Source organism: Protomyctophum bolini (genome assembly GCF_963924005.1).
Source record: "Protomyctophum bolini genome assembly, chromosome: 22".
Taxonomy (NCBI): Eukaryota; Metazoa; Chordata; class Actinopteri; order Myctophiformes; family Myctophidae; genus Protomyctophum; species Protomyctophum bolini.
Window position 1 is genome coordinate 4,992,617 of NC_137883.1, and position 26,895 is coordinate 5,019,511.

General features: G+C 43.6%; 2 protein-coding genes across 2 annotated transcripts; both read right to left on the reverse strand.

The window, feature by feature from the left end:
• Positions 1–260: 260 nt before the first annotated feature.
• Positions 261–5,236, reverse strand: snrpd3l (small nuclear ribonucleoprotein D3 polypeptide, like). The gene is made up of 4 exons (XM_080756534.1): positions 5,133–5,236; positions 3,327–3,459; positions 1,109–1,301; positions 261–487 (listed from the first exon to the last, which is right to left on the reverse strand). The coding sequence occupies exons 2-4, from the start codon at positions 3,450–3,452 to the stop codon at positions 423–425; spliced, it is 384 nt and encodes a 127-aa protein (XP_080612660.1). The 5' UTR covers positions 3,453–3,459; positions 5,133–5,236; the 3' UTR covers positions 261–422.
• Positions 5,237–12,080: 6,844 nt separating this feature from the next.
• LOC308309586 (adenosine receptor A2b-like) lies at positions 12,081–25,681 on the reverse strand (the record flags this gene model as incomplete). Its single annotated transcript, XM_080755498.1, has 4 exons — positions 12,081–13,538; positions 14,972–15,075; positions 23,903–24,034; positions 25,470–25,681. The coding sequence occupies 4 exons, from the start codon at positions 25,679–25,681 to the stop codon at positions 12,436–12,438; spliced, it is 1,551 nt and encodes a 516-aa protein (XP_080611624.1). The 3' UTR covers positions 12,081–12,435.
• Positions 25,682–26,895: the final 1,214 nt, after the last annotated feature.

Below are 26,895 nucleotides of genomic sequence, written 5' to 3' on the forward strand. Positions count from 1 at the left end.
TGACTTTTAATTATTTCCAGTTTTCAGTACTATAGAAAAGCGCCCAGTGAGAAACGTTCCGCGGTGGAAAAAAAAAGGTGCAATTAATTTATCTGTAGTTAATCGAGATAAATTTTTTCTGTAGTTAATTAATCTAAAGTAATCGCAATTAGTCCCGGTTATTATGGTGGTACTTTGAGAGCCTGAGGTGATAATAGCAGAGGGTCAGAGACTTAAAAAAAATATATATCAAACAGTTCATATAGTGACAAAGTACTGACTGAAGATTTGAAATATGGTTTATTTTCATAAAAAAAAGAATTGAATCAAAAAAGCAGACACGTGACTTGGCAAAACAAACCAATAACCTGGACAAGCATGTCTAGACAAAACGAAATCCTCGTGTGATGAAAAATAAAATAAAGCTGTACAACGCAAGAAAACTATCGCCTTTTCTGGAAGATGTTGCCTCTTCCCATGCCGCCACGGCCCCGACCCCTTGCAGCCACTGTATGCAAAAAAAAAAAGAAAGAAAAAAAAACTCTTAACAGACGTGCTTTTCGAATGCAATTACTTCAATGAATAATTAGGGATTAATCAAGGTTGTGAGCTTCATTTTGAGCATACAGAATGTAAATGTAGTATTCCCACATGTTTACACCCACCGTTGTCATAAGAGCGTTTGTCTATATACGAAGGGTCTTGTCACCCAAGGATATTTTAGAAAGCAAACAGTATTTATAAACTCTAAAACACATTAAACGCATTTCCTTCATGAATACAAAATGCGTTTAGAAAAGTTGTTAAAACAAAACCCCTGTTAGATGGTTATAGTGAAAGACAAATAACCTTTGCTTAAATGAAAGTTACAAAGTATCCATAATAAGTATATTGCTGCTAAATGCCTAAATTGTTAAGGTATATATAAAAATGTGCACACTGCGTGCAGCCAGTTTCGACAGATGGCACAGCTCCGGTTCAACCATATATGAATATGATTCCATTGCTAACTGGAACAGGCATAAGGCGCAAGCACCATACGTGAAAGAGGACGTGCACCCCTGACATTGTTGAATAGAGTACGATTTCAACTGAACACACACACACACACACACACACACACACTCACCTTGAGCTTTAAGGATAGCGGCCTTGCCCCTTCCTGCCCCAGAGCCCTGGTTCTTGTTCTTCATGCTCTTCAACATGGGAGCATTTTTTAACATGTCCGGTAGGATAAGGAAGCGGATTTTGCTGCCACGGATGTAGACCTGCTCCAGCTGTGCAACGCGCCCGTCGCGGTAGGTCACTGTGATATTGGACATCTGTAAAAAAGGAAAAAAAAAATCTCATTTTAGCTAGACAATAATGATATACAGTTATTGGAAGACAAAGGCCTAAAGTCTAGTTAAAACAGCACTGTATAGCATATTTTGTCCAAATGTTTAAGCAATAATAATAATCATCATTCCATAAATGTATAGACTCGGGGGGTCCCCAGTGATAGGGACTTTACTATATATATATATTATATATACATTATATATATATATAGATAGAGAGCGAGCGAGCGACAATGAGTTTTATCCTGAAATTTGCCAAGGGCCAAGGCAGAACTGCCAATCACAGCGCATCTTTTGCTTTGACATGTTTGCAGACACTGGGTAATGCAGTCAAAGACGTTGGCTGCCATGTTATGTGTGATTCTACCGATACCCCAAACTACATAGTGCTGCTTTAATTCACAACGTGAAATTTCATTCAATGGTTATTGGTTAACATCCTCAGGTGAGCTACAATAAATAAAATGATGACGCTATTCCAGGGGGAAAAAATTGATACAGGTGACCGACACTGATACTGTCCAGTAAATGTCCGTTATGTGCAGGGCTGCACACAACTTTTTTGGTCTAGTACTCAGAGGAGCACCTGGAGGAGTTTCTTGGTGCTCCTATAATGCAGCGACCCGTCTCGCCGGATGGATAAAAGAGGGATGAATAACTTATAGGACGAGTTATTATGGATGAGTGGGGAGTCAATGGAGGGTATTGCAACTCTAGATTTAGCCATAGAATGGCCCTTGTTGTAGATTCATCCCATTATTAAATAGATCTAAATTTGCTAAAATCTAGGTCCATGTGTGGTCTCCAGCCCTATGGAATGCATATTCTAATAAAAAACAACTTCATACTTCCTAAGGATAATATGATTTTTTATTATTTTGTATTTAAATAACCGATTTACTAGCTCACAGCGTGTTGCGACACGTTGTGAGCTTGCAGATCAGCTATTTTTTTAAACATGAGACACATCGTACGGCAAAGCATACACCAGGCTTCCCTTTTCTGAGGCGACGTAGTCAGACAGTCAGACACACATGGCTCCTCGGTGCAAAAATAAACAGTGACAGTGTACACTACCCGACTTTACGATAATAAAGGGACAGTATGTCGAGACACGGTGTCCATGTTGGGCCAATCAGAGGCAGGCAGGGGGAGGTCTTGGCACAACCCTATCGGCGCTTCGAATGACGCCAACACACCCCATGTGTCCTTGAATTCATGGAGATTTGTTTTTGTCGCATTTCTCAGGCAATAATTTGATGACCGGGGCATCGGTCAATTGGAGACTCTTACTGAACTGAACCTCCTACCGAGACTCTCGAGTGTTGGGCCGAGGAACAACTGCCTATTGGGCAAAATGGGGCATGGCCACATTGGCCAGTCACAAAAATAAACAAAACAAAACAAAAGATTAACATGACAATACTTGGTTGGCTGGTACCTCAAGTGTAGGCAACTAGGCTTGGTCAATGCAATTCTTCTCAAAGTGAAAAGTGCACCCAGGGGTCCTTGGTGGGGGGGGGGGGGGGGGGTCCGTCACACACATAATTAAATGATAACAATCTATTTAACCAGTCTTTAACCCCTTACACAGCTATTTGAAAATAACAGATCTACAAGCTCACAATACATCTCATTGTGACAAAAGCTTGAAAATTAAATATTTAATATCTTTAATGTACATGGGGGTCCCAGAACACTATATTTTCCGATGCGGAATTAATATATTCGATTTTCAGTTTTTCACGGCAGCAAAGAAAACGCTGTCCTCATGTGCAAACGCATGATACATTATACCACAAAGCCTCATTGTGCATAATATACATATCGTTACTAAGAAGTTAACTAACATAAAAGCAATATTAAAGCATTATGTTATACTTTAGCTATTGAAAAATAGCAGATCTACAAGTTCATAGCTCAGCACTCAGTGATCGATGATTTTTTGTAGAATTTGTAGGTCTGCTATTTTTGAAAAATCGCGAACATTTTGGCATTATTACCAACCTGACAGTTCATGTTATCCTCAGCTTCGATGAGCTTCCCTCGGTACACCTCTCCAGTGTTGGTCTCACAGGTCACAATGTGACCCTCTGCTTCGTGCAGGACTTTGATGGGTACGCCGATGGACATTGTTCAACTGTTGAGGGACAAGGATAACAGGTTTATCTTCTGCAACACAAGATGTCCTTTGAAGAATCACTGAAAATGGCTACTACTTCTCAATCCCCAAACCCGCCTCACTCCTGTCCATTTTGACAGGCTGGAATGGAGTACAGAATATTGCAATGGGTCTGGTCCACAAGATTCGATACACCACCAAGATCATAACTTTGCACTAAGACCAAAAATAAATAAGCCACTGGCTTCAGCCTATGCCTTTTTGGTCTTAGCGCTAAGTTACGATCAAATGAAATCAATGCATTCTATGTTCATTCTATGACCCAAAAAAACTGAAATGAAGATACCCATGTACCTCTCCGTAGTCCGTAATAAACAGCAGAGCACACCAGAGGGAGCTCAGCAAACCATGTGCAACCCAGATTCGGCACAAACAAGGGACTAAATTAATTTCTCCTCCTATGGCCTATGCCACCAAAATGTGGAACGCCCTACCCACAGTCATTAAGACACAAATCCTTTGACTCCTTCAAAAGCGCTCTCAAAGGGCACCTACGGACTGCTGCAATTTAAAACTGGGCCCCATAAAGACGAGTACCCCCCCCCCACACACACACCCTTTTCCCATTACTGTATGTTATACAGTATACACAGGTTTAATGTTTGTCTTTAGTTCAATGTTTGTTTTGTAAACGCCATTGACAATGAAGGGAAATTTTACTCATAGTGTGCATCATATTGTCTCTTTATTGTTAATGGCGTTTAATGTTTGTACCGTTTGTTTTGTTTTACATCACCATTACATCACCTAATCAACATGAGTTAGACTTTAATATATTAGCGCCCCACACTTACCTCATGACGATTTCCTGTTTTATTTTCACATTGAAGTGTATAATTGTACGTCTCTAAATGTTTTGATAATTGAAAATGGTGGACCCCATTGTAAACAAGAAAGCGTACTGCTTTATTATAGTGTCCTGCACAGTAACAGTGTATGTATAGTTATGCTTTCTTTCGTTTGAAATGTACCCATTCTTGCATACTGTGAATTAATACTTCAAAACCATTATACAAACCAAGTAACAATACAACTCACTCAAGTTAGCATATCATGGGCTAACAACTAGCCTCATTTTAGGCTAACAACTAGCCTTGAACGGGGTAGGTAGTACTGTACAAAACAAACACTAACTAACTAAACACTACACGAAATATTTCCCGACTGATGCACACAATAATATCACTCTAGATTAGACACTTAGCAAGAATCAGTGTTGCAGTTTGTCTCTCTTTGAACCAACTAACTAGTATAACGTTTCGCTAACTGGCTTGGCTAGTCAGAATGCTAATCGAGTGAACCGACCTGCCCACTGCACTGCAACAAATTAAACTATTGTTTCGATCAACATTATGTACTACAGATACATTAACTTTACCATAATAAAGTTGACGTGCTTGTCGTGAGAGTAGAATTCGTGCACCAGAGACATTCATTATCTCACAATTCGGCAGTTAGTAGTAATAATACGCCGTACTAATCGCGTACATTGTGATCCCAAAAGAATGAGACGAAAGCGTATGAATGAATGAGATATGGAGTAGAACTATAGCCAACACCGCCGAATTAACGCATAATGTGTATTATAATATACACACACACATAGATTCACATTTCACAGACGTACTCACCCTGATTGTGTTCTTTGTTGTTTGATTGGGAAGTATCGGACGGTATCTACTTGTGGAAAAACGCCGCAACGTGCACTCGTCGATTTCGGGATTTTGGAGCCTTTTCCGCTTACCCACAATGCCAAGTTCTTCCGGGTCACCAGAGGGAGTTGTGGGATTTGTAGTATTACATTATATTCATTATCTCTACTAGGCAACATTCATTCATGCACCCGTTGTTGCTTTCTTACTTGTTTTTGGCGTTGTTTTATGTGTGTGTGTGTGTGTGTGTGTGTGTGTGTGTGTGTGTGTGTGTGTGTGTGTGTGTGTGTGGGTGTGTGTGTGTGTGTGTGTGTGTGTGTGTGTGTGTGTGTGTGTGTGCGTGCGTGTGCGTGTGTGTTTTTTTATTGATTGATTGAAATATTTATTAACAGTTTGCAGAATTACAGTACATTTCAAGCACAAACTCAATACAAAGACTGTTAACTGTGAGTGGACGACCCAATTAAGCATTAAACTTGTTTACAACAGGGTCCACCCAATTGTTCAATTCATCAAAGCATTTAGAGACGTACAAATAGACACTTCTATATAGTTAAAGAACAGAACAGGAATTCATCATAAAGGAAGCAAAAAGAGAAAAGAAACAGATATACAGTGAGGGGAAAATGTGTTTTGTCACATGTAGCCTATGTAGTTGTAGTATAAGTAGGCTATACATGTGACTGACAACACACATGATACATCATAGCCTACAGGGCTTGACATTAACTACCGTAAGTAAAGTAAATAAGTCCGGACACAAAACTCACTTGATTGTCTGAAGCACGAGCACACACAAATACATTTAAAATCAACTAACTGTAAGTTAGTTTGGTGAATACATTTTTAAATATAATATAAGATGAATATTCTCAGTTGCAAAGTTAATTTCATCATGTATTGAAGTGTACTGCTTTATGGTGTCGTCCACTCACAGTTAACCGTTTTTGTATTGAGTTGTACCTGAAATGTATAAGGCCTACTGTAATTCTGCAAATCAATCAATCAATATTCCAAATGCACAGCCATAGATCGGTCCTATCCGCGCACATGACCTCATCATATCCATTTGAAAGTTCTGGCAGAAAACGTGTGTTTAGTAGTCAAATATCTCCACTTTACCACGAGCTGCACACGGATGACATTAATTCTCTCCCCCGGTGAGGGGCCTGCCCTGGAATGAGTCCCAAACTTTATCATGTCAAGAACCCCCAAATTGACACTAATTAGCCCGTGGACCCCCATTTGAAGAGATATGTCAGGGACCCCCATAAGAAAATATTTCCACGGCTCTATGCAGTGATTCTCAACCCCCAAGAACCCCGCCCAATTTGAACTCCATTAGGCTATACGGTCCCCTTTTTAATGGCATTTCTATCTCTGGGACCCCCAATTTATATCTCCCATTAATTTCACTCTCTGAGTTACAGACCCATAAGGGTCCATTTGGTTCCTAACTGGTATAATTTAGCTGGGGAACCCCCTGGAACTCCCTCAAGGACACCTGGCTGGTCCCTGGACTGGTGCTTCCCAAACATTGTACGTTTTTCTCCAGCTTTTCCTCGTGGAAAAGAGGTTATATTTGACTTAACATTATGCTAGTAAGAGTTCTCTTGTTAAATGTAATATTGCTGTCAATCCCCCACTCACAAATAAAAACCACACCCGTGTGAAGTGAGGGGAGCTCTTATCATCGTACATCATCATCATCGCCGACTTCTTACTGACAGTTGATAGGCTATAGTTGAAAGCCTCCAATATCAATGTTTGTGTTTACACTATGACGTAAAACTGTCCATTCATTGTCAATGGAAATATAATGTTTGTGTAGGACAAAGTATGTTAACACACAGGTGTGCTTTTATCATCATACATCCATCGTCATACATCATCTCATTCCGGGCCAATCACAATAATGTGCGTCCTCACCTTCGTCTTCAATGTTTGTGTTTACACAAACACTCAAAGCTGGTCATAGGAGAGGATAGCGCCCCTCAAAGATCACACTTCATGTGAAGTGAGGTGGCGCAAGATGCATTTTGACTCACATGACGTTTACCGCTACATTAAAAGTCCATAGACTTGGCTGCCATATGACGTCATTTCAAAAGCCAGACGTTGGAGGGGATAGTATCCAAAACGAACAAAATATTTCTCTCATTTTATGATCCTATATGCATTGCCAGCATTGGTGTTATGAAATAGAATCAATGACTGCTTTACATCCATTTTGAATATAAACCGAAAACACACGTGCATACCAAATACACGTATACATGTCCACACACACACACACACACACACACACCCACACACACACACACACACACACACATAGGTGATGAACTTAGCTGTTATTACTCAAGGGCAGTAAATGTTGCTTAGGGCCTAATGCAGCGGTAGAAGGGCTTTTTAACCCATTCTGAACGGGAACCCATTTTGGTGTTAGCACTATGTTATGCTTTAGCTATTGAAAAATAGCAGATCTACAAGCTCATAGCGCGCCACCGAGTGGCGTGCTACGAGCTTGTAGGTCTGCTATTTTTTGAAAAATCGAAGAGCGACTGACATTTTTAAATTCTGATCTCAGGTCAGAATGGGTTAATCAGACCAGTGTGTGTCCAGTGGAAACCTCGTATGAATCTGATCTCAGGTCAGAATGGGTTAATGAGGAAAGGCAAAAGCATAATGGCATAATAAAATACATCATCAAATGAACCTTCATTTGCTTTTTTCCATCGCATTAGGCTGCAGTGACTGGCGTCAGCAGGCAGGCAGGTTAATCCAGAAACACCACTCGATGCGTGCGTGGCGTGCATGTATGTGTGAGTATACAAACATGCACATCCGACATCCGTGCATGTTTGTATGTCATCGCACGTCACACATCACAGGCATTATTTGATAACATCACATGTTTCTCTTTGTGTGCATGGTTGGCAACCAACTCATATCAATTATATTGGTTTTGATCATGTCTTTGAGGAGGTAATGGGTGAGTGTTGCCTGGCAGTTATCATACCAATTACCAAAACACCAACCTCATCTGTTGTGCATGCTATCCAACATTCTAGCAAATTACTTTTTAAACAGGCATGTGTAGCCTACAGATAATCAGGCTGACGCGTTTTCCAGGTCTCGTGACATCATCAGCTGCTGTCGCAGTTAAGCCCATATATGCAGAGATTCCTGTTGTCATCAATATTGGCCAGCAGCAACTCTACATCTGACCTCAATTCCTTAGATCTCCAATTCCATATATGGATACTGTATATTATGTCAGAACCTGTTCTGACATTCCATATGTTGATCCTTCCCCATCCATCCTTCCTCTTCGATGTCTCCCTTTTGCCTGCCCCAAAGTTATTAGTGCAGCTGTGCCCGGCAGCATGGCGAAAACTAGAGTTCTCAACAGGCCGGCCCTATACCTGGACCCTCATCAAACCCTGTACACTCAAGAGAATGTCCCCGCTAGGCGCTATACCACCCTTAGATCTCCATTATACTGTATTGATCTGACCTCATCAAACCCTGTATAGACTCAAGAGAATGTCCCCGCTACCACCCTTCGATCTCCATACACTGTATGGAGCCGACCTGTTCTGACATTCCACATGTTGATCTGACCTCATCAAACCCTGTACACTCAAGACACGCTCCATATATGGGCCAGTACAGAATTCATTCCATGTTGATCTGACCCCCCCCCCCATCCCAAAGCGCCAGCGCTCGCCCAGCAGTATGCCGCCAACGAGGCGGATGCGTCCACGGGACCTCTCGCCCTCGTTCCCGAATACAGACCCACTTTAACCACTTTCAGTTTCAACCCGGCATATTTTGGGCATATCAATATACAGTAGGAGGGGGGGGGGGACGACGACGACACGGTGGCACAGTCGGTATAGTGCTGTCGCCCAACAGCTAGAAGGTCCTGGGTTCGATTCCCAGCTGGGGATGCCGTGGGCACATGGCGCAGGTGGCCTCTGCGCCATGAAATTGAATACAGTTGTGCCTTGAGATGAATTGTCTCGCCCTGGTTTGGAGTAACCTTGACTCTGCCAGATGGGGGCGGTATTGGGTAACCATGTCTGGCAGCGTCAGGTTAGGTTTGGAGTGTCTTAAAAAGGCACTCCAAAGCATAAAAGGTTTTTAAAACCACTGCTTTAAGGCATTGGCCATTTGGCCTTATTGTTTTCAGAGTTGTTTGACTATGAATCACACGTAAAAGCCACGCGACATTCAACATTTTCATTGAGAGTGATTAAAAAATATATAAGTATACCGGTAGCCTATACATTTTCACAACCACACTGCACACGACAACAGCTTTGTAAAAATGTAAAGAATGCTGATAATTATATACTTAACATTAAAAATTTACCCTGGCAATAAACACAAAACAAATGAGAAATTAGAAAAAAAGTGGCCATGGTGAAAAAATATAACACATATTTAAAGCATTATGTTCATCCCCTTAATTGGTTTGACATGGTGATTAAAAACAGATACCAGAAGGACAGAAAAGAAAAAGAGCAAAAATATTTTTTGGAACACTATAGATTGCAAGTGAGGCCTACTGTTAATGAGATACAATACTGGCAAAGTGTGCTGCTTTGATAAGAAAATGCACACCAACTACCGGTAGATTAGCCTGGGCACCATTTCATTTCGGTATATGATCGGGGCTGGAGCCGGATGATATGCTTACGTCATGTTGTAGGCAATGGTTTGCCTACAACTAAAAGCAATAAAAGCTCTCGTAAGCGAGAGCTTTTATTGAGAGGGAAAAGGAAGTTGTCGCCGCCTGTTCCGACTACAAAACAATACTACAACATGACGTAACCACATCATCCGGCCCCAGGCGGGATCATACGGACTTTTGAAACAGAGACCAGGCTTTCCTCCGAGGCGGTGGAAAGCCTGGTGAGGCGAGGTTACCGGTAGATAGAGACAGACAGCGTAGTAGCATACAGTATGCTATGCTAAAGAATCTTTGTATTGTAGAGAAAATGGTAAGTATTCAATCTTTCAGTGTCATTCTTCATTCGATTCTTCTTTTCTGTGAGTGGTGATAAAACCTCCAGATTCCAGATAGCATATTTTACCATGTATTAACAGCATTAAAGGTAAGTGATATTTTGCTGTTAAAATAAGTTTGAAATAGCTCTAGATTATGATCAGTGTTTGTTCAGTAACACTCCGTCTAACAAAAGGGAAGTGCAATTTCAGGGCAGGATACATACCAACAAGTGACACTTGGAAGTGACGACACAAATAAATGAGCAGACAATTTTAAAACTGCCGATACATTAGTACTCTTTCCTGATTGGCTGAAATTGGCGACAGCTAGACTATATACAAATGGAACACATTCTGCATGGTGTTGCTGTAAATGCTTGCACAATATACTTTCTATATTAATATAACAGGAGGTATATTTGAAACACCCAATGCAGTTATTCAAAGGACATACTGTATATAGCTGATTTCTCCAGTGACAAAATAATAATAACAAAATACACTTTAAAAGTGTTGTTTGGGGCGACACATTTTTTGGAGATGTGCTCTCGTGAGGCGCAAGAGTATGTCTGTAACAGTCTGTTATACTCAGTGGTGTAAAAGTAAGTACTTTAGTACAATTTTGAGGTAATTGTATTTCCAATTTCCAGTACTTTTACTTCTACTCCACTACATCTCAGAGCCAATTTGACAATTGAGTACTTTTTCCACCACTGGTTATACGTACTTCCTCCTCCCAACCTGACACACAATGGTGGTTCACAGAACAGTGTTGTTTTCGTCGACTAAAACTAAGACGGAAAATGTTCGTCGACTACCTTTTTTCACTGACTAAAACTAAACAAAAACGAAATAAAAACGAATCTATATGATGACTAAAACTAAGACTAAATATACTGACAATTTCGTCAACAAATAAAAACTATAGACTAAAATGTTAGGAAGGGACTATAGTGGACAAGAGATCCAGTTTTATGCTGGGTTTGCATGATGAAATTAGCAGATATACAATCTCACAAGCGTGACGCGTTGTCAGATTGTATATCTGCTATTTTCATCATGCAACCAAAGTGTAAAATATGTCATTACAATGACGTCAAAACACATTTTAGCCGACTAAATCTACAGTTGATTTAGTCGACTAAAATCGCATGACATTTAGTCGACTAAAACTAGACTAAACACTAGAACATTCCAGGTGACTAAAATGTGACTACAACTAAGTGAAAACTATTCAAGAGACTATATGACTATACAACTAAAATAGAAACTTGCTGCCAAAAACAACAATGTCACAGAACCACCATTGTTTAGACGCAGTCTCGTTCACTCACAGCTTTGCACTATAAAGCCCCCCGACAATCGCATCAACGCCGCATACCGATAACCAAAGATGGTAAATCATAATGAGAAGCTTGTCCCCGCGAGATGTTGGCCTTGATCCTGCTTACAGAATGTGCATAATAACCCATTCTGACCTGAGATCAGATTCATACGATGTTTCCACTGGACACACACTGGTCTGATGAACCCATTCTGACCTGAGATCAGATTCTAAAAAATGTCAGTCGTTCTTCGATTTTTCAAAAATAGCAGACCTACAAGCTCGTAGCGCGCCACTCGGTGGCGCGCTATGAGCTTGTAGATCTGCTATTTTTCAATAGCTAAAGCATGACATGATGCCAACACCAAAATGGGTGCCCGGTCTGAATGGGATAAAGACATTCAAGCGGAGCCAAAGAGGCTCCAAGTTTATAATGATATGATCACGTTTGAAGAGGACTGCACTCTATAGGAAAGTCCCTGGAACAATGATACCTTTTTAGTACAACCCCCCCCCCCCTCCCTTATGCTAGGAAGCCAAGTTGAAGGTAAAACCAAATGGTGAGATTAGATAGCGCAATCAATTGAAGGCCGCTTCTTCCATCCGTGCAGTGCATTCTCCAGGACACAGCAGTTGTTCGGAGATCAACCTTCGGTGGCAGAGAGTGCAGTTGGTATAATTAACAGCGGAGACTCTCCAGTGAAACCAGGACACGTGGAAGAAAGGAAAAGTTCTAATTTGGGCAGCGCGCGGTTCACCGCGAGTGCAAACGTGAGAACTGTTAAAACAAAACAACAGTGTAGTACGTGTTTTGCGTTTGGTCACAAATCAACGCATGGCGCACGGACGAAAGTGTCAACATTATTCCTCGTATGCGGAGCATATCAATAGTACCATGATGCGACATCCAATGTCACGCCTGTGTGTACCTTTTTATAGTCATGAGACTTCTGTGAGTTCCCTGGAGTAGGCAGGGCCGATAGGTGCAGGGCACGAGGGCCTAATAATAACGTTCACAAAGGAGACACCGCCGCTCCCACCGTCTTTGACCTCCAGAACCCCCGTTGTTGTCCGCCCCCCCGGCGGACACGCAACAACGGACTCCCCGCCGTCCTGCGCGGCAAATCCCGCGACGCACGACGTGGGCTGCCGCGGCGTGAGCCCAGGCGACGGGATTCGATCCGCCGTGCGGCGGTGGCGACCGCTGGGCACGCATGATGAGCCGATCAGCGCCAGCTCCGATCCCGCTACAGTCCGACGTTCGGAAGGTTCACGAGAAGCGTTCGGCGGCGGGCCGCGGTGGTGACGGCCGGGGGCCGGGGGGCCCAGGGCGTAGCTGTTCGTCACCACCGTGCCGCAAGACGACGACGAAGACGAAGCGGCCGCCACGCTGAACCTGGACGAGGTCTGCGCGGCGATACCGCCGGTCCTATCTCCCCTGTCGCCGCCGCCGCCGACGCCCCCAAACCCGACGCCGCCGTCCCTCCGTCGTCGGCACAGCAGGACGTGCCGGCGCACGATCCTCCGGAACGTGCAGCGGAACTCCCGTATGCGGTAGGCGTAGATGAAGGGGTTGACCACGGAGTTGGCGTGGGAGAGGACGATGGCCACGTTCAGCACCCAGACGTGCGGGCGCCCGCAGTCCCGGCACAGCAGGTTGACGCAGTTGATGACGTGCAGCGGCAGCCAGCAGAGGGCGAACAGGCCCACGATGATGGCCAGGGACTTGGCGGCGTGGACCTCCTTCTGGAGGGTGGAGCGCGGCGAGCCGGAGGCCGCCGCCGCCGCCGCCGCCGACGAATCGGGGCCTTCTCGGTGAGCCGGCACGTGGAAGACCTTGAGCTCCATCAGCCTGAGCTGCCGCCGCGCCGCCATGAAGATGCGAGCGTAGATGGCCAGCATGACCAGCAGCGGCACCAGCACGCAGCCGAAGAAGTTGAAGTAGACCATGTAGTCCAGGGTGACCACTCTTTCAAACAGGCATTCCGTCGTGCCTTCGGAACAGGTGCCGTTGTTGGTGGTGCCGGTGGCGTTGCTGACACCTGGTGTGGAACAGAGCTATATACTGTTAAATTAATTCTCTTAAAGGGACACTTCACCCTTTTTGCAAAAAGGATATATGTTAATGACGTTTAGAAGCTTTAGATCACTTTCCTGGGGGTATTTATGTGTGTAATATGTGGTTTTAGATATTTTAGATTGTAGCAGTGAGCCTGTTGTCTCTGATGTCATGGACACTGGTCTCACTACCTTCCTGGACTACAATTCCCATAATTCTTTGGTGCACTGCTCCTCCTTGTGGATAGGGGGGAGAGCTGTCTTACTGTGACAACATGTAGTCCAGGAAGGAAGTGAGCCCAGTGTCCATGACATCAGAGACAACAGGCTCACTGCTACAATCTAAAATATCTAAAACCACATATTACACACATAAATACCCCCAGGAAAGTGATCTAAAGCTTCTAAACGTCATTAACATATATCTTTTTGCAAAAAGGGTGAAGTGTCCCTTTAAGAGATGTATGTTTTTTTTTTTTTAAGGTATTTTGAGGGGCGCTAGCACCTCCTATATACAGGTTTAATGTTTGTTTGTAGTTCAGTGTTTGTTTTAAAAACGCCATTGACAATGAAGAGAGTTTAATGTTTGTTTTTATAGTTCAACGTTTAATTGTTTTAAAAAACGCCATTGACAATGAAGGGAAAAGTTACGTCATCTTGTCCCCCGAACGCAGACACTATAAATGCCATCGACAATAAAGAGAATGTAATGTTTGTTTTGTCACCGTTTGTTTTACGTCGCCCATTACATCACCTATAGTCAACACGAGTTCGACTTTAATATATTAGCGCCCCTCACTTCACACACACACGTGTGTGATTTTTCATACGAGCATGGTTAGGGTCTGAAGCGTTATTCATGGTGTAATATCTTCGGTGGTGAGGTGTACCACCGAACTATACAACATGACGTCACTGAGCCCGCGGTGAAGAGCAAGCCACCGCCACTGCCCCAGCCCTTCTCTTTGTTTTTGAGTGGTGCAACCACTCCTACAACCAGCAATGTCCATGTACCTGTGTACCTGTGTACCTGTGTACCTGTGTGTGTCTATGAGCACGAGTATGTTACTTATTTATACCAGTAGGGGGCGCCAGAAACAGAGAGAGGGGTAGTGCTGTGTCTCTAATGAGAGAGAGAGAGAGAGAGGGGGGGGGGGGGAATTGCACCACTCAGTTCACACGTGTGTGATTTTTTTCCTCACCACCGCTCCACGTTATTACAGCTCCGGTGGTCACCTCACCGTACCGGAGCGGTGGTGGTCACCTCACCACCGGAAATCCAAACTATATGAATAGGCCTTTAGTGAACTTTAGTGAGGAGGGTATTTCAAATGGATGGATGGATGGATGGATTGGACGGACGGACGGACAGACCGATATTGATTGTAGATAGTGGTGTGTGAAATAGATCTCTCACCTGTGTTCCAGCCCAGCATGGGGGTAAGGCCGATGCCTACAGACAGCACCCAGCACACGGCAATGATGCCCTTTGCCCTCTGGCCGGTCACCAGGCTGCTGTATCTGAAAGGGCCACCAGGGGGGCAGAAAATAGGAGAAAAAAAAAACAGTTTCTGACTCTAAAAGGTTTAAGGACGACTAATCGAACACACACACCGACGCGCTAAAATGTATTGCATATAACTTTAAGCCCAATTAAAATGTTGCTCAACAACAACATTCCCTAAAAATGTCATATGTGTACATTTCTTCAACTAGTGAATACTACATTGTGATGATTGATTGATTGATTGATTGAATAGTTTATTAACAGATTGGAGAATTACAGTACATTTCAAGCGCAACTCGATACAAAAAAATCAGACCAGTCTGAAGCTAGTGGTGCAACAGCACCCCCTATTGGTACTCTAAACGGACATAGTCACATAGGTTGGGACGTAGGGACAAAGCTGTTCCTTGGAGTGGTTGCACCACTCAGAAACTGTTAACTGTGGACGACAGCATGTTATGTTCAATTCATCGTGACTTTTAGGAGACGTACAGATAAACACTTCTACACAGCCATTAACAGGAAGTCGTCATAGAGGAGGTAAAAAGGGGAGGGGGGGGGGGGAAAGAACACATACAGTGAGGGGAAAAAGGGTGGGTGAGTGAGGGGGATTCAGATTTCTTTTACGGGGGGGCCAGTTTGGAATTGCAGCCGTAGGTAGCTGATATAATCCAGAGAATCAATATTGGGACTTTAACATACTGTCATCTCATGATTTCTTTGAGCGGTGCAACCACTCCAAGGAACAGCAATGTCCGTGTCCCGCCTATCTATGTGACGTTATTGAGCACGAGTATGACTATTAGTACCAGTAGGGGCGCTGTTGTGCCAGAAAGAGAGAGACTGTTGCCTGCTAATGAGAGAGAGAGAGAGAGGAGGGGGGGGGGAGAGAAGAGGGGAGTTGCAACACTCAGTTCACACGGGTGTGATTCTTTTTATTTCATGCGATTATACTATATCGTTGGGACTCTCTTGTTCTCTTGGAACTCTGTCAGTGAAAGATTAGTGCTAAGATCTTTGACAGAAATGAAATGCGCACGCGCGCACGTCGTGCACTGCACGCACACATGCACACACACACACACACACACACAACCTTCCGCTTATGCAACCATCACCTGCTCAGGCTTAGCAAAAGAAATACCCTCTCATGGCCTAAGCAAAGAATGCAGTGCAGTGACTACACAATCAAACAATGGCTCGGGTTTAACCACTTAATCCGAAAGCTTCCGTAATATTTTCCGGGAAAACTTCAGCAGAAAATAGCAGATCGACATTATAAAGCTCACTATGTGTATACGCGGTCGCGGCACATTGCGAGCTTGTCTATCGGGGCTATTTTCAGCGAAGATATTTTAATGTTGTGGTGCGAATAACGGAGCATGTCACAAGTATAGAGGGAATCCCGAGGGACTCTGCTCGACAAGGCATGGGTACGTGTAAGTGGTTAAGACATTTAGACCCCGAGCTCGATTCCACAAAATGTCTTCTAAATCATGACAGTTTTCTGAAAAACCTCATGTCTCTAAATGTGTCAGTGGTTCTCAAACATTTTCATGGCGAGGAACCCGAAAAAATCCATGTAATTGGCTGCCGTTGACCTCCACCGGGAAAATATGTTATTCCAGCCGGGACCCGGCCCTCCCCAGAAGCAAAGACCTGAGTTAAAAAAAAAAAAAAGTTTGCTCTGAAAGAATATATTATATTCAAAAGATTCGCGCCACATTTTCAAGATTTTTGAAAATAGCAGACCTACAAGCTCCGCGCTACGGGCTATTCTTTTCAATAGCTAAAGTGTAACATAATGCTTAAAACACCAAAAGGGGGTTTCCGCCCAGAATGGGTTAAGACATGTATAGGGTGTTATAACTTATGAGCCAACAGCGTGTCCAAATACTAGCCCTGCTCTACTGAGGGAGATTGAGAACAAAAGTAAAAGACAAAACGGCCAAAATAATCCGTTTCCTGTTTTAACAGAAGAGGTTTGAAGCCAGCAGCAGGAAATAAAAGCGTCTACTGTATATACCTTCACTGTTCAGTGTGTGTGTGTGTGTGTGTGTGTGTGTGTGTGTGTGTGTGTGTGTGTGTGTGTGTGTGTGTGTGTTCATTGTTGTCCTGCTGCCACACAATACAAGCTGGTATTCAATCAATCACCTAATCACCAAAACATCCATTGCAAAAAAACTCAAGAGATTTGTATTTGCATCATACGTACATTACTCATACTATATAGACCAGTACGGAGTGTGTATAAATACAACCAAAAGGGACCAACGGGGTCCGTATGGTTCCAGTTATATACTCTCTTCGGATTTCAATTAACCCATTTTGGGGCAGGAACCCCTTTTGGTGTTTTAAACATTATGTTATAATTTAGCTATTTAAAAAAAAAAAAAGCAGATCTACAAGCTCATAGCGCGCCACCGAGTGGCGCGCTACGAGCTTGTAGGTCTGCTATTTTTGAAAATGTGGCGCAAATCCTGACCGAAAACTGTCCGAACATTACACATTTTATACGTTTCGACGTCAGGCCTGAATGGGTGCTATACCACTGTGTGACATTCATGTTTATCTTCTTGAGATATAGGTAATCCAACACAGTGAATGTCACTGTCCAGTTTTTTTTTTTTTGGTCAACGTTATACTATAGTCAAATAAATAGGCATCTTTTAACACATTTTAAAGTGTGGATTGGTCAAATGAAAAATAGCCCCTGGAGAAATGATCGAATAACCAAAACGGCATGCTTTTGTATAGGTAGTCAAACGGCAGAACTTAAGTACCATATTTATTATCCATTTGTACAATTTATCCCGCCTATGATGCTGGCGCCAGAACGACTGTACAGTACACATGGTGTGACAGGCTAGCGTAGTTACTGTACATACAAGGACATGTGTGAGAAAGTCTGCGTTTGAACCCATTTTGGGCTGGAACCCCTTTTGGTGTTTTAAAAAAGCATTGTTATACTTTAGCTAGTGAAAAATAGCAGATCTACAAGCGCATAGCATGGCAGCTTGTAGATGAGCTTGTGGGTCTGCTTTTTTTTTGAAAAACCGTGAAATTGTGCCTCAAATATTTGAATATATATTTATTACAGATCTTTGCTTCTGGGGAGGTCCCTTGGAACAACATATTTTCAGATGTATTACAATACTTTTGGGGTCCTTGACACCACTGAAACATAAGGTTTTTCAGAAAACTGACATTTTTTTTAAAAAATATTTCGACGTCAGGTCTAGACTGTGGGGAAGAACACTTATACATTATAAATCTGCTCGTCTAATAGCCTCTTTAGTTCCAAGTCAGACGCCGCGTAGATGATATCGTGATGACGTTTATAGTTTTCCATCAGACCTGCACATAATCCACAGCACATTCAATAGCGGAGTAAAATGAATTATTCTGTAGTTATACGTCCCCACAGAGAAAAGAAGGGCCATAAATGTTTCAGATGATGATGACGCGTGTGTGCGTGCGTGCGTGTGCGTGCACTCGCATGCATGCATGCATGCATGTGTGACTTTCATTCCCCCATAGTCCCTATGTGTATGTGTACTGTCCTTTTGTGCATTGTTGCCGTGACACATCCGATAAACTAACGTGAGTTTGTCCATGTTCATGCGTTGTTTCGGTGAAAGTGAAGGTAGTGAATCTGCAGTGTATATGTATACGTGTGCAGTGCTCCTGTTTGGATGTTTGTTTTCGCGCAGGCTTTCAGACAGTACACGTCGTACAGGGTCGATGAACGTGACGTGTATATATATATATATATATGCACATTGTGTGCGTGAGAAGTGGAACATATGTCCGCCGCCAATGCCTGCATCATGGGTGTGTGTGCAGCCTTCTGTGCTGCCTAGTCCGGCCTCTCTCCTCGTCTCTCCGCATGGTGTTGATTTAAGGGGGGACGATAATGATGAAAGCCTTTCGGGGGCTTTAATCCTTCCAACAGCACACAGGAGCCTAACCCAATAAGACCGGCGGAGTCCTCTATCTCCGTCTGCCCCACGGTCAGCCAGATTTGACTTAATTGAATAAGACCTGGCTATAATTCAATGTGTTTTGAATCTACACCAAATGCACTGGGCATGCAGACATCTCTTAGATCTAATGGCCCACTCACACCTCTCTCTCTCTCTCTCTCTCTCTCTCTCTCTCTTTCTGCCTTCATTCGAGTGATGTTTGTGAGCAAAAGATGATTTGGAACCCATCATGTTGATCTACAATAGTAAACTTTTGTCCATTCAGACCAGGGGGGGCAGTCAGGCAGATATTTTGTGAAGCCACTAAGGAAATCGGGATTTCCTGAAAGTTCATATAATGGCCTGTTGTGGCGCTGTCTGTCATTGGGCCCAAAAAACCCATAGCCCCATAGAAGTCCATGTATTTGGGCCCAACTTCACCTAGACTGTATTACCTTAATAAACATGGTCATGAATACTTTCTGCTTCCAGTCACTAGTTTAAAGTCTCATTTCTAATGTCATAATATTCTTTTTGGAAAATGATGGTCCCATGTATTAAAAAAATGACCATAAAGTCGCGTATGTTCTGAGGGGCGTGGCTACCGTTACAGTCTATGATCGGGATTCCCCACCCACTCGAGTCAAAATAAAAACCAACTAAGAAGAAGGGGGGGTGGGGGAAGTCCCGCCTCGTTGTCTGGGCCAGCCAATGGCCTAAACAGATCTAGAAAGATGGCGATTTACAATTCAAGGACTGACCGGCTTCATTTTACGTTCATGTTAGGCCCGGGGGAACGCTTTGTCCATATTTTTTACAGTCTATGTAGCAATAAAGGGATACATAAAGTCTTTGAATGTATACATTATACAACAGGTGTTGTATAATCTTTGGGGAAATCCATGATGTCATTCATGCTCACTGAGCCCATGTGGATCAAATTACACAGATTGCCGAAGCATGGCATGACGAGTATGTCAACAGGACGCTGAGCAATTAAGGCAATGAAAGCAGGAGCCTTGCCCGGCGACCTGAAGACAGGCGATGCCGTTATAGGCTGACCTTATAGACCTTCTTTTTGCTCTTTCTGCCCTTCCCGAACGTACAGTTCTGTGTGTCTTCTAAATCCTGACAGTTTTCTGAAATCAGTGGTGTGCTCAATATCTCATGTCAAGGAAGGACCCCAAAAAATATATGAAATTGGCCACCGACCCCCCCCCCCCCCCCATCTGAAAATATGTTATTCCAGGAAGCCCCGGCGTTAAGACGTTTGCTTCAAAGATATGTGCCACATTTTCACGATTTTGCCAAAAAATTGCAGATTTACAAGCTCACAGCGCGGCTACGAGCTATGTAGATCTGCTATTTCTCATTAGCTAAAGCATAACACGACGCTTCAAACACCAAAAGGGGTTCCCGCCCCCAAAATGGGTTATACCAGGGACTATAGTTGACTAGTAAACTATAGTCCCAGTAAACTTTGACGTTTAGCTCTTCCTTGAACAACCACCCGCGGACTATATACGCACCTTGAATAACGTTACTAATGATTCATGAATAACTTCCTGCACCTTGAATAACGTCCTGCACCTTGATTAATGTCCTTATGTAGTAGTAGTAGTAGTAGTACAGTGCACAGTACACAGCGTCTGCTATGCTCACGCACCACACAGTATATATATCATGGTAGGGGAGAGCCGCCACGGATGTAACATTTTGCACGTTTCATTTTTTTACTCGGAGATCCGTTTAGCTACACATGTAATATTTTCAGGCAACGGACCTACACATGTCAGCTACCATAAACCACTTCAAGTTATTTTTTTGATAAAACAGGTCGGGAGTTATTAAACCGAACGTGGACGCTGTTTCAGTGTTACATTTGCTGCGCATATCGGATTAATTGTAACAGCATGGAGTATAAATGTAACAACGCTAAAAAACACCATTAAACATATCGTTTTCAGCTTAAAGCAATTATATTTCATTGAAGCAACTCCTTAGCATTGTTTTCATACCATGGATGTGATAAGAAAATGTATCAAACATATTGGGAAATATTAAATAGTATCGGGTGTACCAGTTTGGGCTTTTTTTTCAGTTCAATGGGGAAATACATTGATTAAACAAACGTTTGATTGATTGAGTTGTACAATGTTATACAACCCTAAACTAATTTTAGAATACACTACACAATACAATACAAATTTAAAACATATAATATTGGCCAATATGTCAAATATGTAAATATTACTTATAATGGCATTGAATGGAAGCGGACCATTTGTAACACATGTTACAATTGACCCTCCCTCCGAAGTTTTCTTTGCCGTTGCTTACAGACCAGAATGAACGTGAATTCCGTCTAAACACGATGCAAACTAATGAAGAACATAAGCATGAAGACATCCATGTGGATTTTTATTCACCAACACCAAAGAAAAAACTTGTAGCACACAAATACTCCAGGTGTAAAATTATACGCATTTTGAAAAAAGTCAGTTTTTCGCCAATAGCTCCCCGCAGGATGAAGGTAAACACTTCAAACTTCCTGGGCACGTAGAGTACGTTGCTGTACACATACTGACGCGATGGCGTCATGGTGGCGTTGACCAATCAAGAGATAACGTCCATGTTACAACCGTGACGCGTTACATCCAAGGCGGCTCTCCCCTACTATGTGTGTACATTTATTTAGTGGAAAAGGAGACCCCTTGGTTTGTATACGGCTTGTTCACGGCCTGTAAATAAGCTGAGAGAAACCCCAGAAACGGCTGTGCTGTTTGTGAAGCGCGTCACTCGTACTTTTTGTGATAAAAAGCGCCCCTTCCTTCCCCTGCCTCGATCTCCTCACCTCAGTCTCTCTTCTCCCCTTGCTCGTTTCTTCTTGGAGACAAAAAGACGACACAGTGGGAACTATGCACAAAAACTAATTTCACCCGTTGCTTTAAAACCGTGATGTGACAATAGAGCTGATTTTGCTTCTGAATGCGCAATCTACACAATAATTAAGTTTATTGTACTGGTCTCTAAACTGCCTCCCCCTGGCCAGCCGGTGGCGCCTGATGGGAGGGGAAAGGAACTGGTTGGAATAACGTGTTCCTTCCACGCGCTTATACGTCCAACCATGGGGAAACTCCCCCCCTGTCAGGTGTAAAAGGAGCATCTTGGACACTCAGGCATGAAGGAAGCATGAGTTCAAGTCCGTTGCTCTCCCCTTGTCCCCCATATATGGGGACTAGGTCGGTGGAGGGTGTGTATAGAGCCCAGGATCACATTAGATGATTGACACAGGGGTGAAAAATGGGTTACAAAATTGTGGGATAAAAAATATATTAAAAAAAATATATATATATATATATATTGTACTGAACTTACACAATTAAAATGGAATCCAATAACTAAGGATGAATTACTTGGATAAAACAAAAGCAAAGAGTGTTGAATGTCATAATTACAATGAATGAATGAATGAATGACATGAGAGGAACATGCATTCAAGCAGCATTATGACATAATCGTTATCAATAAAGTCAGAGTGTGATCTGTGTGTGTGTGTGTGTGTGTGTGTGTGTGTGTGGGACGACAACATAATCCAACGAATGGAAATAATCGGTATTATTATGATGATACAAGCTTCAGGGCTGGAAACAACAAGGGCCTCGGAAAGTACTTTTGGTTAATGTCAAACCTTGCGCTTATAGTTGCAACATATAGCACGGATGGATGCTATGCATTTTTGAGACATTCTTGAGGGGTCAATAAGCCAGTCGACTGTGGCTAAAAGCATCCCTTGACCGACCCCCCCCCCTCCCCCCCACTGTCGTGTAGAGCAGGGGTGGGCAACTTTGACGGTGGAGAGTGCAGTGCGACGCATTTTGAGCCTGGAGATCTGCTTTCGGGGGAACCCTCGTTTGCCCTTTTTTCTGTATACCGTCCAAAATACAGGAAAAAGGCTATAACTCGAGGGTCCCGAAAGGGGCTATATTATAAGCACACACCCCTCTGCTGCCTGTTTGAACCATAGACTGTAAAAAAGTATGGACAAAGCGTGTCTGCGGGTCTAACATGAACGTAAAATGTCAGTCCTTGAATTGTACACCGCCATCTTTCTAGATCCGTTTGGGCCCTGCAGCTGGCCCATTGGCTGGCCCAGACAACGAGGCGGGACTTCCCCGCCCCCCCCTTCTTCTCTGTTGGTTTTTATTTTGACTCGAGTGGGTGGGGTGGATCCCGATCATAGACTGTAACGGTTAGCCACGCCCCTCAGAACATACGCGACTTTATGGTCATTCTTTTTTTATAAATGGGACCATCATTTTCCAAAAAGAATATTATGACATGAGAAATGAGACTTTAAACTATAGTGACTGGAAGCAGAAAGTATTCATGTTTCCATGTTTATTAAGGTAATACAGTCTAGGTGAAGTTGGGCCCAAATACATGGACTTCTATGGGGATATGTTTTTTTTGGGCCCAATGACAGCGCCACAACAGGCCCATTATATGAACTTTCAGGAAATTTCCTTAGTGGCTTCACAGAATATCTGTCTGACTGACTGCCCCCCCCCCTGGTCTGAACACACGCTGTGAATGTGATTAACCCATTCTGACCGGGAAAATGTTGGTGTCGGCATCATGTTATAGCTTTAGCTATTGAAAAATAGCAGACCTACAAGCTCGTAGCGCGCCACCGAGTGGCGCGCTACGAGCTTGTATAGGTCTGCTATTTTTGAAAAATCGAAGAACGACTGTGACATTTTTTTTAAATCTGATCTCAGGTCAGAATGGGTTATAATCAGACCAGTGTGTGTCCAGTGGAAACCCTCGTATGAATCTGATCTCAGGTCAGAATGTGATCCATCTCTCCACTCACCTGAGGGGGCTCTTGATAGCGATGTAGCGGTCCACGGCTATGGCCATCAGACTGAAGATGGAGCTCTGCGTGAGCACCAGGACAAAGCAGGCGATGAAAAGGCAACCGTAGAAGTTGGCACAGAAGCCGGTGCTGCGTGGGTTGGGGGGGGTGAAGGATAAAGCACGTCTTGTTTATCTTTTTGCAGCAGATGAATATAACCATATATATATATGCCTTATATCTATATGTCACTTCTTCTTATACATTATTGCTTCGGTGAATACTGCAACGACACCAGGCCGTATAACTTATTGCTCCTCCAAAGGGAGCTAATATGTCTTGGCGCGGCTTGTTGCTTGCCTGGTCTAACCGAGTGTGTGTGTGTGTGGCCTCATAAAATAAAAATAAAACACCCGTCTTGTCCGTGTCTTGTCCGTGTTTTAGTGTTGGAATAAAGTAGACCTTTTAAGCAAGTTATACCATTACTTATAAGAGTGTTCACCCGAGCTGTGCTCAAGCAAGGTCACAGAGAGACAGAAAGATTTCTATATAGCGTCTGGAAAAAGGAGAGACACGTCAGAATTCTCCAGGACAGACGTACGACCCCAAGGGGGCGCCCCGAAGAACGGACCGATGTGATATGATCGAGATGTAACGGGTCGTATGTGCTTTCATCCATGTGTCTTTGCTGTTCACATACCGGTATGCATATCACATGAGTATTTGGGATAAGTATCCCCGGGGCAATCATTAAAATATGCCGGATCTATGATGATTCCATGACTTATGTGTATATAGTACAGCCTGTTTATTATTGGACTATCAGAGATAACTCTCTCACGGTATTAACGCGTCATTATAGTGGCCGTCCCAATGGGTTTCCAATGGAAGTCACATGGTTTGACCCAACTTTTTTTGTTTGATGGGGGGGAGGGGGAGGGGGGGGGGGTAGAACACGGCCATCAAACTAAAATGTTTGGTCAAACCATGTGACTTCCAGTGGAAATGCATTGGGGGGCGTTTCCATTAAACACGGACAAGACACAAGACAGGGACAAAACAGGTGTCTTTTAGGTGTGAATGAGGCCTGTGTGTGTGTGTGTGTGTGTGTGTGTGTGTTTTCGCTCCCATGGCACCAAAATGTGGAACGCCCTACCAACAGTCATTAAGACATGTGAATCCCTTGACTCCTTCAAAACCGCTCTCAAAGGGCACCTATACGGACGGCTGCAATTCGAAACTGGCCCCCGTAAAATCTGAATCCCCCCCTCCCTTTTTCCCCTCACTGTATACGTTTATTTTCCCTTTTTGCTTCCTTTATGATGTGTTCTGTTGTGTAACTATATATAGAAGTGTCTAACTGTTTTGATGAATTGAACATGGTGGACCCACTTACTGCAAACAATTAAGTGTATAATGCTTAATTGGGTCGTCCACTCACAGTTAACACTAGTCTTTGTATTGAGTTTGTGCTTGAAATGTACTGTAATTCTGCAAACTGTTAATAAATATTCCAATCAGTCAATAAGTAAATCAATCAATCAATCAATCAATCAATGTGAGCGCGACAAAAGCAAATATATACCTAATGGTGATGGCAAAGGGGATCGCCAGCAGTCCCACTGCGATGTCGGCCACCGCGAGTGAGACCAAGAAGAAGTTGGTGATGCTCTGGAGGTTGGAGTTCAGGCAGACGGCCCAGCACACCAAGACGTTGCCGGACACGGCCAGGCAGGCGATCACCAGCTCCAGGCCGACGTAGACCAGCTGGTGACGCTGGTCACCACCCATCAACATGGCTCTTTATAACGTTAACGTTCCCACGGCCGTCCTCCTTTCCTTCATGTGCGCTCATCGCGTAGACGACAACACCGTCACCGACACCAACAGCGACGACACCGGCTGCAGCAGCGGATTGAAGTAGGACTGGTTGAGGTCTCGCAATCACAATCACAACAACACACATGGCGTTGCACTACGGCGTGCCATGCGCGAGGCGGCCAAGACGACGACGGCTCCTCCTCCTCGGTCAAAAGCATGTTCGTTTTGTCGTCATACTATAATATGCTGGTTATTTGCGGCATCTCTTTGCTGTCGTTCACCTCAGTGGACCTCGTCAGTTTAGGAGCCGGACATGGGGGAGGAGGAGGAGGGTTTTGTCGGCACACACACACACACACACACACACACACACACACACACACACACACACACACACACACACACAGGCAGGCAGGCTGGGCTGGGCTGTCAAATGAAGAGTTGTGGTCTAGGAGCCGAGGGAGAGGTGGAGAGGTGGAGGGAGGAAAACAGAATGTAAATTTCGCTCTGGTAAAGGCTGTACAAATGCAGGCTCACATACATAGTTACACACAGGTGTGCGTGCGCACGTGCACATACCCACGCACGCACTGTGACACGTGTATGCGTCCGTCCGCACGCGCGCGCGCGCGCGCACACACACACACACACACACACACACACACACACACTCCCACACAGAGGGGTCAGAAAGGCAATCTATCTGTGGAAGTCAGCACGGCAATTTGTTTCCCAAACATGCCAAAACGGTTCAACAATACAGCTTTTATTTTCACGAGTAGGCCTTGTTACAGGCCTAGGCAGTTAAAACAAACAAATACACTAAAAGCAGCAAGGATTTACAAAGCCACTGTGTTGTGTTGTGTTGTGTTGTGTTGTGTTGTGTTGTGTTGTGTTGTGTTGTGTTGTGTTGTGTTGTGTCATGTTATGTTACGCATAGCAATGTCTGACCCGTTTGCTGTTGCGTCTCCTCTGTTAACTAGGCTCCTACAGCCCAGGGGAACAGTATAGAAGCGGAGAAACAGGTTTCCAGGTCATGTCGGATATTACTAATAATAGTGCACAACAAATGCAGGCTTTCACAGGTCCATATTGGCAATTTTCACTTTCACCTATACAGATATTTTTAGTTTAATTGGTTGGTTCAGTCATATAGGGCACAGTTTGCCTTTGACCGATGGAAGTAAAAA